General features: G+C 32.9%; 4 protein-coding genes across 5 annotated transcripts; 1 reads left to right on the top strand and 3 right to left on the bottom strand.

The window, feature by feature from the left end:
* On the bottom strand, positions 1,305-1,965 carry LOC109132303. 2 transcript variants are annotated; one of them, XM_019243970.1, is made up of 3 exons: positions 1,846-1,965; positions 1,644-1,760; positions 1,305-1,533 (listed from the first exon to the last, which is right to left on the bottom strand). In XM_019243970.1, the coding sequence occupies exons 1-2, from the start codon at positions 1,943-1,945 to the stop codon at positions 1,651-1,653; spliced, it is 210 nt and encodes a 69-aa protein (XP_019099515.1). In that variant the 5' UTR covers positions 1,946-1,965; the 3' UTR covers positions 1,305-1,533; positions 1,644-1,650. The 2 variants fall into 2 exon arrangements, with proteins under 2 accessions (XP_019099515.1, XP_019099514.1); XM_019243969.1 differs by having other exon boundaries at positions 1,305-1,760.
* On the bottom strand, positions 3,138-3,954 carry LOC109132304. Its single transcript, XM_019243971.1, has one exon. The coding sequence runs from the start codon at positions 3,658-3,660 to the stop codon at positions 3,454-3,456; it is 207 nt and encodes a 68-aa protein (XP_019099516.1). The 5' UTR covers positions 3,661-3,954; the 3' UTR covers positions 3,138-3,453.
* LOC104778216 (mpv17-like protein) lies at positions 8,061-9,998 on the top strand. Its single transcript, XM_010502609.2, has 6 exons — positions 8,061-8,652; positions 8,781-8,921; positions 9,009-9,296; positions 9,379-9,494; positions 9,583-9,670; positions 9,769-9,998. Exons 1-6 carry the CDS (start codon positions 8,179-8,181, stop codon positions 9,772-9,774), a joined length of 1,113 nt encoding a protein of 370 aa, XP_010500911.1. The 5' UTR covers positions 8,061-8,178; the 3' UTR covers positions 9,775-9,998.
* On the bottom strand, positions 11,828-13,499 carry LOC104778217 (NAC domain-containing protein 18). The gene is made up of 3 exons (XM_010502610.2): positions 13,164-13,499; positions 12,750-13,057; positions 11,828-12,638 (listed from the first exon to the last, which is right to left on the bottom strand). Exons 1-3 carry the CDS (start codon positions 13,351-13,353, stop codon positions 12,168-12,170), a joined length of 969 nt encoding a protein of 322 aa, XP_010500912.1. The 5' UTR covers positions 13,354-13,499; the 3' UTR covers positions 11,828-12,167.

A 16,689-nucleotide genomic window follows, 5' to 3' on the forward strand; every position in this document is an offset into this window, starting at 1 on the left:
TATAGATTTGAAAAAGAAGCTGCCAAACTTATTAAAAAAATTGAAAGAAAAAAAAAAGCAAAAACAAAACGTGTGAGTTGGCTTCTTTGAATAATAAAGAACAAGTTGGTCCATGTGACCATAATATAAATCATAACCATCAGGCAAACGCGTTGATTCCACTTCATATCAAACATTGGTAGTCCCAATTGTGTTAAGTTTCTCTCTTCAATTTTTCCTTGCATTTATGATTTATGTCTCATTGTCTTGTATTATAGGTTTATAGTATATAATCGTTCGTACCGAATCTCGCATAATTTTGTAATACGTATCTGCCAAAATCGTTTGGTTATAGTTTCTCACGTGATTTCAATAGAAAGAAGAAGCGCACGACCAAATAAAAATAAGATTACAACTATGTTCCTACATCGCGTAGCTAAATGATGAAACCGCATGAACTTTGGTACGAATTAAAAGATCATATACTAATTCTGATTAAATAAATAACAATCAATTCTTAGAATATTAATTCTTTATTCATATTATAATGTAATCAGAATTAGCAGAATATTTGGTACGAAATCATTAAGACAAGTAGACAACTATATAGTTCAATATTTACATGTGTGATGGTAATGAAAGGCAGAAATCATAAAATAAAATAAAAATGAGAATGAATTAGTTCGATGATAATTTTAAATTCTGGTGGTTTTGCAATCTCTCTCTCTCTCTGATACTTGCTTCTTCAAATAGTAAAATAAATATAAATTATTATATATATATATATATATTATTGTTTTAAATTTTCATTTTTTTCTCACTTTACAAAAATCTAGTACTGATTTTAAAATTAACCTTACTTCTTGTGAAAAAAAATTACATTAACTTGCCATTACAAATAAATGTTATAAACAGCAAATTAATAATACTATATCAAATAATAATAAGAAATTAAAGATGTCAAATAGTAAATTCTACAATTTATTTTTTTTTTTTTTTGAACAAATCTACAATTTATTAATAACATTCTTCTCTACAAAAAATTGTGCATCTTAACTTAGCTTATCTTTTTATTACTCATCATACTCCACCTCACTACTGCAAAAGTGCAAAGCGTCTGGTTTTGCAATCTCTCTCTCGTGCTTTTTCGAATCGACATCATACTTATTTTTATATATATAGAAATTAATTTTTGTTTTTTACTTTTTTTCTCAAATTTACATTCATCCACTATCAAAATTTCCAAAAATCTTTTTTTTTACTTCTTTTTTATTTGTATAATTTGTTTTCGAGATTAATATTAGGAACTCTTAATATTACTCTGACATCAAGATATTGGGTTGTTGTTGTTTACAAACAGACTGTTTGAAACAGTCAAAACATTGATTCTGTTTTAAAGGAAGTAAAAATAAAGGTTATTACATGGAGAATCTTATTTCAAGGGGCTAAGCTCTATATATATGTTGGACTCCCAAGATATGAAGACTTATGACCCCGACCCGGATCCGCAAAAAAAAACGATCGATTTCTCTGGATTTTGGAGACCATAGCTGTCTTCAGTTTAAGGAAGCCCCATACAACCAAAGACAGAATAAATAAATCATGGTCAAGCCAGTGTAAGTACAACAAACTGAACCATTGATCAATAATGAGTATACACATACTCATTAGCTATTGTAGAAAATACGACCTAAAGTACTTTTGATCTTCATGGAATCCCACACGAAGACAGGCAAATCCAGATTCGAAAATCGTTTCAATCCATTCTTTTCGCCTATAAACTGTTGCAAACATAAGAAACATATATACTGTATCAAAAAAATTATATATGTAATATCGAGTAATAAGTAAACTTGTTATACAAACCATGAGGTCCGTTGGTGGTTTCTCGCCAAACTCGTAACATTGTAAGCAGCAAAAACATGGAAAAAATTACATAGTACAACAGCTTATTATTATTAGCCATTGGAGAGAAGATGAGATCTTTTACAGTTCTTTTTGGCTTTTGCCAATACAATGGGTCGATTTTATAACTCTTTTATGAACACTATTATTGATCATTGACTATTTGATTGAGTTTTTAATTGTCAAAGTAAAGGCTTTAGGTTCTTACACTTATTAATGTATATAGAGACTATAGAGAGTCTTTGCTCCCTTTAATTACGTTGTTTTTTTTATATATATTTCGTTTGTCTTAACGTATGCCTAACTTTGGCTCTACCAATAAGCTATAACGAAGGTTAGTAAATATCATCTATAGACTATCGTAGATGTTTCTTTCAGAAGGTTTGGGACAAGAAACGTGTCCATGTGTTTGTAATATATGTCACCGATGAAAAATGAAAATTCGTATGATATTTATTACGCCGCTACACTACACATGGGGTTGATTTCTCGCATAAGATTGCATTGGATCTAAGTATTCCAATTGTCAGATTCCATCTTCACGTTTGAAGTAAATTTGAGAAAATGACATCAACAATGATAAAACTGTTTTTCAAGTTAATATTTTTGTGATATTCATATCTTGCTTGAAAGAAAATACAAAAGCTTGTATAAGTGTTGTGAGAATGAGTATGAGGTTTCTCTCATTCTATTTTCTTTAAAGATTAAACCATACCATTACGTGATCGAAAAGAAAGAAAAAAAAGATTAAACCATACCATTATAGTTGAGGAAAAACAAATTACTTCAAAAAAAAAAAGTGGAAATATTTAGAGAAAAATTGGTACTGTTTTACTATATTTATATATATGACGTCAGAAATATTTGTAATACAGTTTCAAGTATAATTTAATTTCAAATAGACTATAATGAGCTCAAGTTATTACATAATGGCATAAGTTAAAGTACATTTAATATAATAGCATAATGGCATAATCAGTTTGCAGTACGAATGGTTATATTAAACACTGCGATTGAACTGTACTAACAACATTGTATCCAAAAATAATTTACAAATATAGATCTAGAATAATTTGAAGAAGTGTTTTCTTTTTTCATCAATGATGGTTTGAAGAAGTTTAACCAACTATTCGGGCAAAGAAAAATTATAATTGGATACTCCAACCGATTGATAACAAATTCGACTTGTTCTATTAAAAAAAAAAAAAACAATATAACCTTTTTACCAAAAAAAAAAATTAGCCAAAATTAGATAATATCTTCAACACACTTAATCACACCAACACCACATTATATATATACACACTAAGTCACTAACACTTAACCATATAGTTTCCGTTTGATTACAAGAGATTAAACATGTCAAGAAGATCCTCTTGCAGGTAGATAGAACCATATAAAATTAAACAAAACCCTAGGACCTCTATACCATTACACATGCATAAATATTACATATCATTATATATATAATTTGTGTTGCTAATATCTAAGAGTGGATCATCATATCAAGAAAAGGAAAAAAAAAAAATAAGAACAGTGAGTTGATAAAATATTGGAAAATCTTCTGATTTAACGATAAGACTTAAGAACAGAGCCGCAGAAACTGCAAACCACAGCTCTCCAAGATTTCCAATAAATAGGAATGAAACAGAATCTGGTGGAAGTCTTCATGTCGGCGATGCTCGCACAATGGCCACACCGTGAGCATGTTCCAGCCACCGGTTTGCTCCGTTTCACTTTCCTTGTCTGATCAACCAAGAAACAGAAACAAACCATTATGACCTTTATCACTAATTCTTCTTTCTCCTTATTAACTCAGATTTAGACCAATCAAGAACTAAAAAGCAAGAACAAAAACTCTTTTAAGACTCGGCCAGGTATTGGTATCAGAGAAGAATGTTCTCTGTGACTTTTTTTTCTTATATAAATGTGGGTTTGCAGATTTCTGGAATTTTGTGGCTATAAATAAATAATTATAAAAAAAGGACAAGGAATTAGTTAAAAGTTTATATCATTCACTCGTGTGTATGACTATTTTACAAAGTAAGTGAATAGTACTATTTTATTATTTTGAGAGATTGAAGTGTTGGACATACACACACGTATATAACCCACATTAATTAACCTGTCGTTCAGTAAAATATTTAACTGTCTAACTTAAAAGATAGAAATAAATTTATTTGGATGGAAAACAAATTATACAGTAAAAAATTTATGTAAAGTAGAAAAAAAATTAATACACTTATGCTTTACATTAGGAAAAATATATAATTTGTTCCAAAAATTGACAGTTAGAAAATTTAACAATGAAAATACATAATATTATTATAGGGAAATAAGGTACGTAGGTTCACGGTATTAATGTCATTAAAGATATTTTCCTTAGTGGCAAAGGCTTTGTGTCATGAAGGAAGCGTGAGTAGCTTGACACATGGACAAAACAGTTGGATGTTGAGTTTTGTCATTGTCATTTTGCCCTTATCAGACAAAAAATGGGTCATGAGAAAACCTCTCCTCCTCAAATTTCAATCTTTTCTTATTGATCATGCTTAATTTAATTGTTTATATGTTTCTTTCTCTCATTTCACCAACAATATTTGCATGTAATAATTCATAAGTTCAATGTAGTTTCGGTGATAAGCCGGCAGGTATGGCAAACTCTATATCGTTGAATAGTATAACAACATTCAATGTAGTTGTGTAGGTTATTAAAAATGGTAGGCCAATCTGAATTAAGAATTCATACTTCAAAAAAACCAAGAAAGAAACAAATGTGTTTCAATTTCAAGTAGTAATTATGGAGATGATTTGTGGTTTGATTTTGATTTTTGATTTCTTGTACAAATGTCTGCATCATTATAGTTGAGAATATTTATGTTATTCAGTTTTTTTTTTTTTTTATGGCAATAGTTAAAATTTTAGAAAACGTTGAAATTTCAATCTTTGCTCATCATTGAATTCTGCCTTTCCTTCATAATCTATGGCAAAGACTATATCATATGCGGACAAATAGAAAAAGACCATAAAACTAGTAATGACGATATTGTTTTATAGAAATAAACTCTCTCACACACTAACATCGAGGTCTTTACTCCGCAAACTTTCTCCAACACCGGTGTAGCTCCTACTCACCAGCGTCGGGATCTCTTGTCTCTCTATCTTCTTTTAGTTAATCTTTCTTTCGGTTATTTAAGCTTTTCTCCATCTTTAGTCTTGTTACAAACCCCCTGGCCTCCTCAGATTCCGGCGACTTTTCGATCAGCAGTGACAAAGTGCAACGGTGGGTTCCGGTTAACTCCCGCACCTTGTCTCTAATTACTTCAACCGGTTTACCAGATCCACGAATATCCGACATGCACAACCTCCGATTGGGATGTCGTTGCACCCCTGGAAAAGCCTCTATTGAAGCACCAAGCTTAAGAGGCGAGCTCCTCTCTGGACCACTAGCCAAGCTTTATCCGGTGGAGACGTTGGAGGCACACGACGTCCCCTTTTCCATGTCAAGAACCCATCTCTCCAAAATTGAACTGTCAGTGTGGATACTCAATCAAGCCCCTTACATCAACTCTGGCTTGCTTATGCTGAAGGTTTGTTCACCGGAGATGCTCAGTCTCTTGCAAATCTATTCATCCTCTCCGTACAACCGCCGCCGCTCACTCAATTTCGCTAGGTCCACCATCATGTTCTTCGATGTTCTTTTGGTGGGCCTTTCCCTTATTGTCGGCCCATTACGCTTTCAGCATGCTAAGCCCATGAACACAAAATCCAGGTCAAAATTTTCTGAATATTTTCTAAGTCCACTTTCATTGTCTCTTCGTTATCTGGGTGCTAAGGACAGAAGTTTCCTTATACATCGTATATCGATAGCTTTGATGTGGGTCTATGAATGTCAATGGCAATCCCTGGTACAAAGCAACCCGTCGTTTATCAATCTTCATCCTAGCGTTTGGCTATTGGGAATCCTGCCTTTGTTTTCAAACAACATCAATGGAGAGAGGATTATCGGCATTATGACTCCGCCTCTACGGAGCGGTGGTTACCGAAATTTCCTCAACCCCATGTTTCCATATCCTGTGATCTCTGAGCCTAAGCATGTACAATCTACCAAATTCAGGGAAATCGTCCACACAATGGTTGGTCCAGCTCTAAACTTCTCTAAGCCCAGGTACGAGAATTTACTTCTCTTGTTGACGTCCAATTTTAGCCAATGGTGTGGTCAAGTTTACGAACTTTGTGGATTCCATTTGAGTTGTAAAGCATCATTGTTGTTGTGGCGTCTCTCTTATTCCTTGAGAACCTTGGTTATAATATCCCTTTCGGTTTTGACCCATGAATCCTATTGCTTGATGTTTTTTGGTAATTGGATACTATCTCCAATTGGTCCGAGTTTAGTCTACGGCTTTGGTTTGATCAAGGTCTCTCTCTACTCTATGGCAATTCTACCAAACATCTTTAAGCCCCAGAGCTCCACAAACCTTGCTCGAAAACTTGTCAAGCTACTACCTCGTGTAGGCTTCCTTAAACCGGAGAGAAGTTCAGCTTTGACCCCTTTATTAACGCCAATCAGTCTGATGGCAGTGGCAATCTCCTCCTCGGTTGGCTTGTCCATGGAAGAGCTATCGACAATCTTGATCTCACATGTACCAAAACTCCTTCAAGAATTTGGCTCAAAGCTCTCAAAAACCTATTGCTGATTAATCCTATCTTTTCTTTGTTCTTATGTTGTTTTGGCATTGGGGAATGCCTCTTTATCTTGTATTCTAAGCTTTGTTTTAAGAACTTTACCTGTTTATTAATGAATGCAAGTTGTTTGACAAAAAAAAAAGACGATGTTGTTTTATATGAATATGGTTGCTTCCAAGAAAAATCATCATTCATCAAATATAAAGAAATCGAACCTAAACAAACAATTAATAACGACAACTACTTGATTTTAACATTCTTCAGAGCTACAGAATTTCCCCCCTTCGTTTGTTTTCATTTGATAGTTACCTCAATCTTAATTTTCGCACAGGTCAAACAGATAAACTGAAAATTACTTGGCCATTTTTTAATTTGCCATGGTTAAATTAAATCGTTGTGAAAATAAACACAACGATGCCAATAAACATGATCGATGATATATAAACACCATCGATCAACGATCCGATCTGTTTTTTCTCCTTTACTCTTTTTGTATTGTCAAAAAAAAAAACAGACTAGAATTAACCATAATGATGGGCTGGGCCTAAATGGGTCAAGCGTGAGGTTACGTTGCAAACCCAAAGAGTTTCGTAGTATAAAAGCCATGTCAATTCCCTTTCTTTTCTTTTGTACAATAATATTAAGAAGAAAAAAAGGAAAAAAAAATAGATACGACCTGCCGGAATCGAACCAGCGACCTAAAGATTTGCTGTCACAGACTACAGTCTTCCGCTCTACCAACTGAGCTAAGGTCGGCTATTGATTTTAGCACATAATATTTGTATATATAGATATGTACATAAATATTTGTTTACTTCAATTCTCATCAATATTTATTTATTTTGAATAACAATCTACGTTCAATAATTTGAGAAATACTTATTTCAACACCGTTGGAAGCTAAGCTAACACTTACAAATTTTGTAAGTCTTGTTAAAATAAAATTATTATAAAAATTGGAACTAAAATATCGAAAATGGCTATTGCAAAAGCATTAATAATATTGATTTAACACTTAAACATAAAATCAGTTAAATCTCTCTAAATCTTTTTTCTTGTTCCTTTGGCAATAATTATATATATACTTGGCTATCATTAAAACTAAGATATGTGGAATGTAAAAAATTGGATCATATTCCATTGATTTTAGGATGATACTACACATTTATTAAATTATTTCATGGTTATCATCTTTTCAGCATTTTTTCACAAACAAAATAAAACTCTTTTTTTTCTTTTTTTTTCTGAAGAACCTTTTATACTTTGTACTTGTGGACACAGTACTTTCTTCGTCATCCTTTTAGCCTTTAGGAATCTTCTATTCCTATAAAACAAAAAAAAAAACTACTCACAAGTCACACCTAAACTATCCAGAGATTCTAATCATAGCCGTTCATCGTAAGTCAAACATATCAAATAAGTCAATAAAGAAATTACAACCGTTAGATGTTATAAAGACGTTAATAACATAACCGTAGCAGAACACAGCTACGTGGGGGAATCTTCACGACTCACACACACACAAATAAAGATAATAACTCGGAGAAACCGAAGCGAGTTTGACTCTCTGAGTTCATCACCGAGTCAACTCTGCTCTTCTCCGTCTCCGCCATGGCTGCTACTGCTGCCTCACTCCACACCTCAATCTCTCCGCGTAGCTTCCCCCGTCTCTCTAAACCATCTCTGATGAAACCTCACCGCTCTCAAATTCTCCTGAGAAAAAACAAACAGAGAAGCTGCGTTTCGTGCGCGTTGATCCGAGACGAAACCGATGTCCTTCCGGTTCAGAGCAGAGATCGTACCGACCACGAGGAAGGTTCGTTGGTGTTGATGAGCGTCGAGACGGAGAGAGATGGTAACGAAGCGGTGGTTGTAGGGTTTGGTGCTGCTGCGACGACGAGCGAAGGTCAGCTTTCGTTAGAAGGCTTCCCTTCTTCTTCAGGAGCTGATTTGGGAGATGAGAAGAGAAGAGAGAACGAAGAGATGGATAAGATGATCGATCGAACTATTAACGCTACGATCGTTTTAGCTGCTGGTTCTTACGCCATTACCAAGTTGCTCACCATCGATCATGATTACTGGCATGTAAGTATTGATTCTGATGTTTCTTGAGTTTTCTTGATTATAAAGAGTGTTTTTATTGGATTTTCTTGAATTAAGTGTGTTTTGATTTGTGTGTGAGCTTTGTCTTTTTATGGTTTTGTTATTCTCAGGGATGGACGCTGTTTGAGATACTGAGATATGCTCCTCAACATAACTGGATTGCTTACGAAGAAGCGTTAAAGCAAAACCCTGTTCTAGCCAAAATGGTCATAAGTGGAGTTGTCTATTCTGTTGGAGATTGGATAGCTCAGGTTCTTGTTCTGTTTTCTTTCTAACTGTGCCTTGTTGCTGTGAATTGTCAATCGTTTGATGATGACATTATTGATCTTTCTCCTCAGTGTTACGAAGGCAAACCGTTATTTGAAATCGATAGAGCAAGAACATTGAGATCAGGACTAGTGGGTTTCACACTCCATGGCTCGTTATCTCATTTCTATTACCAGTTCTGCGAGGAGCTTTTCCCATTTCAAGATTGGTGGGTGGTTCCTGTCAAAGTCGCCTTTGATCAAACAGTATGGTCGGCTATATGGAACAGTATTTACTTCACGGTTCTTGGCTTTCTACGTTTTGAATCTCCTCTCAGTATCTTTAAAGAACTAAAAGCTACGTTCTTGCCTATGTTAACAGTAAGAAGCGCTTACCCTTTTATCTCTTTTCTCTGTTATCTTTAAGGTTCAAGATTAAACAATACTTTGATTTTGAATGCAGGCTGGGTGGAAGCTATGGCCATTTGCTCATTTGATCACGTACGGTTTGGTTCCTGTAGAACAAAGACTTTTATGGGTAGATTGCGTGGAGCTTATTTGGGTCACTATACTTTCGACGTGAGTATCAAACTTCTTTAACTATCTTGGTACCTTCTTGTTTCGTTTTCTTCTCTTTGGCCTCTTATTATTATTTTCTTGGTTTCAGTTACTCGAACGAGAAATCAGAAACAAGAATATCTGAGTCGGTCAATGAGACCTCTTCAAGTTCTACCACATCCATTGATCCCTCCAAGGTACTTTACTACATCCCGGAAGAAAAAAGTATCATCTTTCACATTTGATTCACAAGAACATCGATCTAATGCATATTCATGGCTTTGGTTTATAACAGGAATGAGAAATCAGAAACCCAAAATTGGGTCTTATGATCCCCATCACATTGTATATGTATATACGTAGAGTTTAGCCAATAGAGTGGCTGGAGATTTGAGATTGATGCAGAGGAGATGAAGATATTCAAATGGATGTATCTCTTGATGAAAATATAACCAGAATATTGAATACACAAGAGAAACAATTTGATAACTAATTAAATATGATTACATCTTAATAAGCATGCTAGTCACAGTGCTCTAGTAATTAAAATAAAGTTTTAGACATACTGTAATTTGTTTATTTGAGGAACAAAAATCTTAGTTTTATAAAAAATGAAAATTAACTAAAAACTCATTGGCAAAAAGAGAAGAAAAAAAAAATCTCGAATTTATTTCAAGGGAGACCTCGTGCAGCGAGTTGAGCATGAGCGTCCATTTGAGCTTCCATATCGCTTACTAAAGCATTAATAAAGAGTGAGCCTAAGTGGTAGATGGAGGTAACTCCAACCCACAAAAGAGTTGGTATGCACACGCTCATAGCTATGACTGGAGAAATTTTATGTAGGAGTAGAAATATTGCAGCAACGCCGGACACATGACTGAGACTTCCTGCTGCCAAAAAACAGTTCTGAGATGCAATTTGGAATACAGTTAACAACATATGTTGGAAATTGATCCTTTGCTTAAAAAGGAACAAATGACATAGGAGGAAGAAAACGTTGAAGAGTAAGAAGAGAAGAAGTTGTGTTCGTGAAAGAAAAGAAATCATAAGGTGAAGAAGAGAAGGTGATGGAGTCGAAGAACGGAAGAAGAATAAGTGAAGAGGAAGAAGCCTAAGAAGAAGAAGTGTTGTCTCGTGGAGGAAGAAGAAGGAAGAAGTAAAAGGCTTTGGGCTAGAAGTCAATGAAAGCCCATATATATGTCAATGGGTTTAGTTGTTGTATTTTGTGTTGGTGAAATGAAACAATTAAGATAAGCTAACTAGGTTAAAATAAGATGTAGTATAAATATGTTTCTGTGTGTAAGAACACTTTAAGGAAGTATGAGAGTTTAAGCTAAGAGTGGCTAAACCTACAAAAACCTTCAACATATGATATGATGAGCACTTGCATGATTAAGTGATAAATCCATGAATCACAAGTGCATGATAAAAACCAATTTTAAAACAAAATTTATGAAAGAAGAAAGAGAACACATACTACTGTAATTTAATTTGTTAGAAAGAACATTTAATTTTTGAAAAATAATTAATTCTAAATTAAAAGGTGTTATGAACTTACAAACATTATGTGCATAGAGGCTCGGCAAACGAATCATCCAGCTGCCTTTCCAATTTATAAGCTTGAACTTCTTCAATACTTGGCATGGTTTCTCTTTCTTAAAAATCAAATTATAATTAGGGATGTGAGAAGAATAAAGAAATGAATTGTTTCTTCCTATATATATAGTAAAAATATTGTATTCCGATTTTCTTTTGTATTATCGATATTAGTTTGTATATATCATTTTAGACAAAATATTCTATCAGATATTAGTTTTTATATATCATTTTAGAAACAAATTTTTTTTATTATATTCGTAGAACTAGAATTGTGGGTAAGACCAATCCAATTTTTTGTTCCATATTTCATTTGGTAGCCACTAAGCCAATCATGTAGTAGATTTATTATTAAATGTGAATTATATTCGATGGTTAAGAGTCACAATACGTATATGTTATTTAAAAGAAGAAAACGTTCATTAGCAAGTACTACTCCTATATTCCGATGTCAATGGCGTTCATGTAATAGCTATCGGCATCGCAATCAACACAATACTTGCATTTTTGTAGCAAATCCGGGAATGGATAATTTACGCATTGTGCATTTTATATCGAGAGAGTTCAAATATCTATTCATGTGAGACGAAGTATATACGTTGCAGATTAATTCACTTTTTTCCGACAACGTCAAATAAATGATCTGACCAGCCAGTTTCATTATCGTCTATTTCTTAAACATTAGGTTCTTCTATCACTATCTTATTTGAGAAAATAAATTTGCAGCAACATGCATGCGAATGTTAAAGCTTATATACTACTAAAAGTTATATATAGCTGAAGAAAATACAAATAAGTTTCTACAACTGTTAAATATGTTTTCATCAGTTTATACAATCTACAAACACCTATACATTAAGTGAATAATAATAACATTATAAAGAAATAAAGAAAATAGAAAAGTATATTTAACCTATCATTGTAATTTTCTATATGTTGCCTCACCTCTCCAATCTATTTTAATTTTTATTCTAACATCTATACAGTAATAAAATCAACCGTAATTAAATATACCCCCAATGCCCCCTAAATTACTCAAACCGTATACACAAATTTTCAAAATATAAAAATCGAATTTTAAATTATTATTTTTTTGGTTCAAGAGTACCAATTCAAACCAGGCAATTGGTAAATCCCACCTTGATTCTGCATTAAAGGCGTCGCCGCCATTGAAGAGACGATATTCGAACAATCTCCACCGTTAAACCTCTTACTAGGTGACAACGACGATCCAATACCTGAATCTTGATTTATACTCGTCGTCATCATCATCACCGGTGGAAAGAACTGCTCCTGCTTCGATCCAGATGCGAAATTATGATTCATCGAGTAGTTTCCACCGCCACCGCCGTCATATATAGCCGTCGGATCATTGTTATCAGAAAAAATCGCCGGGAAGTGAAGACTCGGAGGAACATGACGGAATCGATCATCATCAATCATCATGTCATGACGATGATTATCATTGTCTAGATGATATTGATGATGGTGATGGTGATGATGATGATGTCGATGTGTTGTTGTACTGTTGTTTTTCTTGTAGATGCGACACAACACCCAATCATCAAGCTTTATAGTTTATTAAAAAAACAAGGATCAAAATCAACCAATCAAAACATTTCTTTATAAATAAAATTAAAAAACTCAAGATTTTGATTTAAAGAATATTAAATATTTTACCCGGAGAGAGTTTTTCTTGTTGCCGAAGTCACAGATATGATTAGGTTTATTATCAGTCAATCGATACTCATGCATGATCCAATCTGATTTAACTCCTTTTGGTGGTTTACCACTGTAAAACACTAGAGCTTTTTTAACTCCCACTTTTTTATTCCCACCGCCGCCGCCGGTTGAAATCACCGGTTTATCTGTACCGGTGGCTTTCCAATAACCGGAGGTGGCAGCTCGGTTAGGTCTAGCTCCGTTTGGATATTTCCGATCTCTTGGACTGAAAAAATACCATTCTTGTTCTCCAAACGAAGCTTTTGCTGTTCATACACATACACACAAGAAAACAAAAAAAAAAAAAGGATCAGAAAAGATTTATATATCTCAAGCTAGTGGATCTGATGGCTTTCTTGATCTTAGATTTACCGGGAAGTTCCCATGGATCGAATTTGTAAAGATCAACGTCGGCGATGATGGCGACGGGTAAAGGAACAGAATCAGCTTTGCGTTTGAGGTAGTGGATCACGAGTTCTTCGTCGGTTGGGTGAAACCGGAATCCAGGAGGAAGGTTTGGCTGCGGCGGAGGAGGACCACCGGAGGAATCTGTACTCTCCATTTGATTGGATGATGATCGGAGAGATTCTTTTTTTCTTCTTCTTCTTGGAAAGATAATGAGAAATGGTTGAGACTTGAGAGAGTCGGCGTTAGTAAAATGAAATGCATAAAAACGACAAATCAAATTGGTTTTTATCGTCTGGAATATTTCGTACGTACACCATCGTATCCACTCGTATTTATTTCGATTTTTTCTTTGTTGGCTTCTAAAGTATTTTTACAAAATATGCTTATTTTAAGAATTTTTTAAAAATATCTATATAACGAGTATAAGAAACCATAAATGTCAATGAGATTTTTAGTTACACATCAAATGGTATTTCTATTTATATTTGTGGACGATCAAAACGTATTAATTACCGTCCATAGCTATCTAAATCAATACTTTATTACATTTTAACCTATTATAGGTGTGCTATGTAAACTACCAACAGGGAAGAAGGATTAAAAATGTTTTTCTCTGATCCAATTTATAAAGAACCGTTTCTATATTTGTAATTATTTATTTTCTTAACAAAATGTTTGAAACAAATAGCAAAAAACAATTAATGGCATCATTCGAATAACTTTATATACCAGAAAATTATAGAGGTAATTATATAGGTAGAGATTCCTATCATTGATTTAAAAAAATTAAAATATAACTTATGATGTTATCACATCTTCGTGAATCATGAGAGAGTACATTTAGTTTGCTTTTTGGTCCATTTCACTAATTAATGTTATCTATATGTACTTAGCTAATAAATAAAAGTTTCTTTTTCTCATCATCAATCTTCTGTAGAATTCAATACATAGAAACATGATCTGATTTTATAAAGTTAGTTTGACCTTCAAAGGATGCACTGTTCATCTCATATCAATTGTACAAATATGTAATTTTTTTCCGGATATTTAAATTAGCATAATATGTTTGCAATTAATAATAAAACAGAATGCCCCATAATTCAGCCGAGTTTTAGTGTGGTTTGGTTTGTACTAAAAGAAGATAAAGAGCAGTCATATTTCGACACATGTACAAAGTATGAATAATCATGTCGAATCTGTTTAATTACCATACTAACCAAAAGCGAGTGAGGGTAGATTAGAGATTTCCTAGTCGATAATGACTCTCTTAATCTCTGATTCTGAACCACATGCAATGCATTATTCGTCTGTGTGTGTTCATATAGCCTCGAAGTGTGGCTCGACACGAGCGACCTTGACGTAGAAATTGCGATTCACAACGATATCGATTGTTTTTTTCATCAAAATAACACCACAAAAATAAAAAGCCTTTTAACAAAAGAATATACGAAAAAAATTATGTCAGCACTAGCTTTTTTACATGAAGGTTGTGAGATTTTAACAAAGATAAATATATTTTTTTTGTCAATAAGGTGCATGCTTCCGAATAGTATCGTGTTTTTTCTTCTGAGTAAGCGTCATGTCGACACGTGGCAAGCTGTAAAGAAGGGACCCGCTTGATTGTCACACAAGGCAACAAAGGAATGATGTGGAAATGGATGGCGGGGTTCGGTGTGGGAAAATTCAAATTAGCTTTTTAATATTTTTGTTTTCTAAAGATGTCATGTCACGCTTTAATTTGTTTTTTTTTTTTTGCATTTGTGAGTCCACTTAGAATTTTGTTATAAAGAAAATATAATACAATTATCCTTTACCAAAAATTTAATTAGTTTTTTTGTCTCATAATTGAGTTTTGAACTTATTCGATATGATTAATAACACAAAATAACAAGTTTTTATTAATATTAAAAATGATAAGCGACATATAAAAGATTTAAAACGATAATATATAATAATATGAAATAGCATCATAACAAAACGAAAAGTAATTTATTTTATAGATTTTAAAATTGTTTTTTCATTAATTATAATGAAAGTGATACATTTGTGTCGTTGCAATATGAGATATAGTGATATACTATTTTTGACAATTATTAATTATAAAAATGTTATTAAAAACAATAATTTGTAATGTTAATAATTTTACTTTGTACCGTTTTAAATTGTTATAATTATAGCATTTATCGTTTTTTTACCCACAGAAAAATATGCCATGAAATTAAAAAAACGTTTTCAAACGAAAATTCTTTTACCCATAGATATCTTGATTATTCTCCAAAATGAAAAGAAGATATTCTTTTTCAAACCTGATGCACAGACGCATAGTGTTTTTAACAAATAAAAATTTCTCTAGAAACTTACAAATGGATAACTAAAGCGGATTATTCTGAGAGGTGGCAATGGATGATGGATCGTATTAGCTATTTTTCGTCATTGAATCTAAATTATCGTCATTGGATCTGACTTAGTGCAGATAAAAAGTTGATATTTATGCAAAAGATAAATACTAGTTGTGTATCTAAAACTAGAACGATCAGCAAAAATATTGGTCAGTATTGTGTACCGTCAGCTTGCCAGCTTTCGAATTGTGAGATTGTTATGAAATTGAATAAAGTAGTGATGGTGTATTGTGAAATGTGGAGCCCAAATGTTGGATTTTAGATTCAAGAGCAAGCTTCTGTATATAATAGAAAAAGAAGTCTCTCACCAGCATATATTTTAGAAAAGTCATCCATTTTCCTCGTTATCCTTTTAGATAAATTATCACCACCTTTTTTATTTACGAGAATAAAAGATAAATCTGATTTACAAACATTCATTAGCAAAAATTATAGTGTTTACCATACTCTTTTTTTTTAAAAAACAATAAGGATTATTTTAAAATTGTAGATAATTTATACTATAAAAGTTACTGGTTTTATATCGTTTCTATTTTTGAAATATTCGCTTTTATTCTTATCATCAAACAGACATTTTAAGATTCTGAGTCTGACCTCAACAAAAAAAAAAAACTCTTTAACGTTTCATTAACAATATTTTTTGTCTTGTCTATGACTTAACATCTAAAATAATGAATTAGTACTTCTCTGACAGCTAATAAATCTAGTGGTGTACTATTAGTTTGATCCTAACAATTTGTTTAATCAGATAGATATACCCCGACAACAAGATTCGATGCTGGTTGCTTCACTCAGTGTAATAAAAAAAAAGAGATGTGGTTTTCATTAATCTCGGAGTTATGCATGTCCAAACAGGTGTTTAATTTTATCTTTTCGAATTCCATTAAGGATATATCTATGAAAGTATTGATGCATATACACGAGTTTTAAAAATGGCAACATTGTAACTTCTTCTCTTTTTTTTGTCAACATATAGTTACATTTTTTTTTTTTGCTAAGCGAGTAATAGCATTAAAAATGAATAGTTAGGATTTACATGAGGATTACCTAAGGTTTAATTCCTAGGCAAAAAAAAAAAAAAAAAAAAAAAA

This window comes from Camelina sativa, chromosome 3 (genome assembly GCF_000633955.1).
Source record: "Camelina sativa cultivar DH55 chromosome 3, Cs, whole genome shotgun sequence".
NCBI lineage: Eukaryota > Viridiplantae > Streptophyta > Magnoliopsida > Brassicales > Brassicaceae > Camelina > Camelina sativa.

Coding starts and splice junctions, on each gene's coding strand:
- LOC109132304 (XM_019243971.1), bottom strand. CDS start 3,660: ATGGTTTGTTTCTGTTTCTTGGTTGATCAGACAAGGAAAGTGAAACGG.
- LOC104778217 (XM_010502610.2), bottom strand. CDS start 13,353: ATGGAGAGTACAGATTCCTCCGGTGGTCCTCCTCCGCCGCAGCCAAAC. Junction 13,058..13,163: donor CGATCCATGGGAACTTCCCG/GTAAATCTAAGA, acceptor GTGTATGAACAG/CAAAAGCTTCGTTTGGAGAA. Junction 12,639..12,749: donor ACAAGAAAAACTCTCTCCGG/GTAAAATATTTA, acceptor TAAACTATAAAG/CTTGATGATTGGGTGTTGTG.
- LOC104778216 (XM_010502609.2), top strand. CDS start 8,179: ATGGCTGCTACTGCTGCCTCACTCCACACCTCAATCTCTCCGCGTAGC. Junction 8,653..8,780: donor TCGATCATGATTACTGGCAT/GTAAGTATTGAT, acceptor TGTTATTCTCAG/GGATGGACGCTGTTTGAGAT. Junction 9,297..9,378: donor CGTTCTTGCCTATGTTAACA/GTAAGAAGCGCT, acceptor TTTTGAATGCAG/GCTGGGTGGAAGCTATGGCC.
- LOC109132303 (XM_019243970.1), bottom strand. CDS start 1,945: ATGGCTAATAATAATAAGCTGTTGTACTATGTAATTTTTTCCATGTTT. Junction 1,761..1,845: donor AACCACCAACGGACCTCATG/GTTTGTATAACA, acceptor TGTTTGCAACAG/TTTATAGGCGAAAAGAATGG.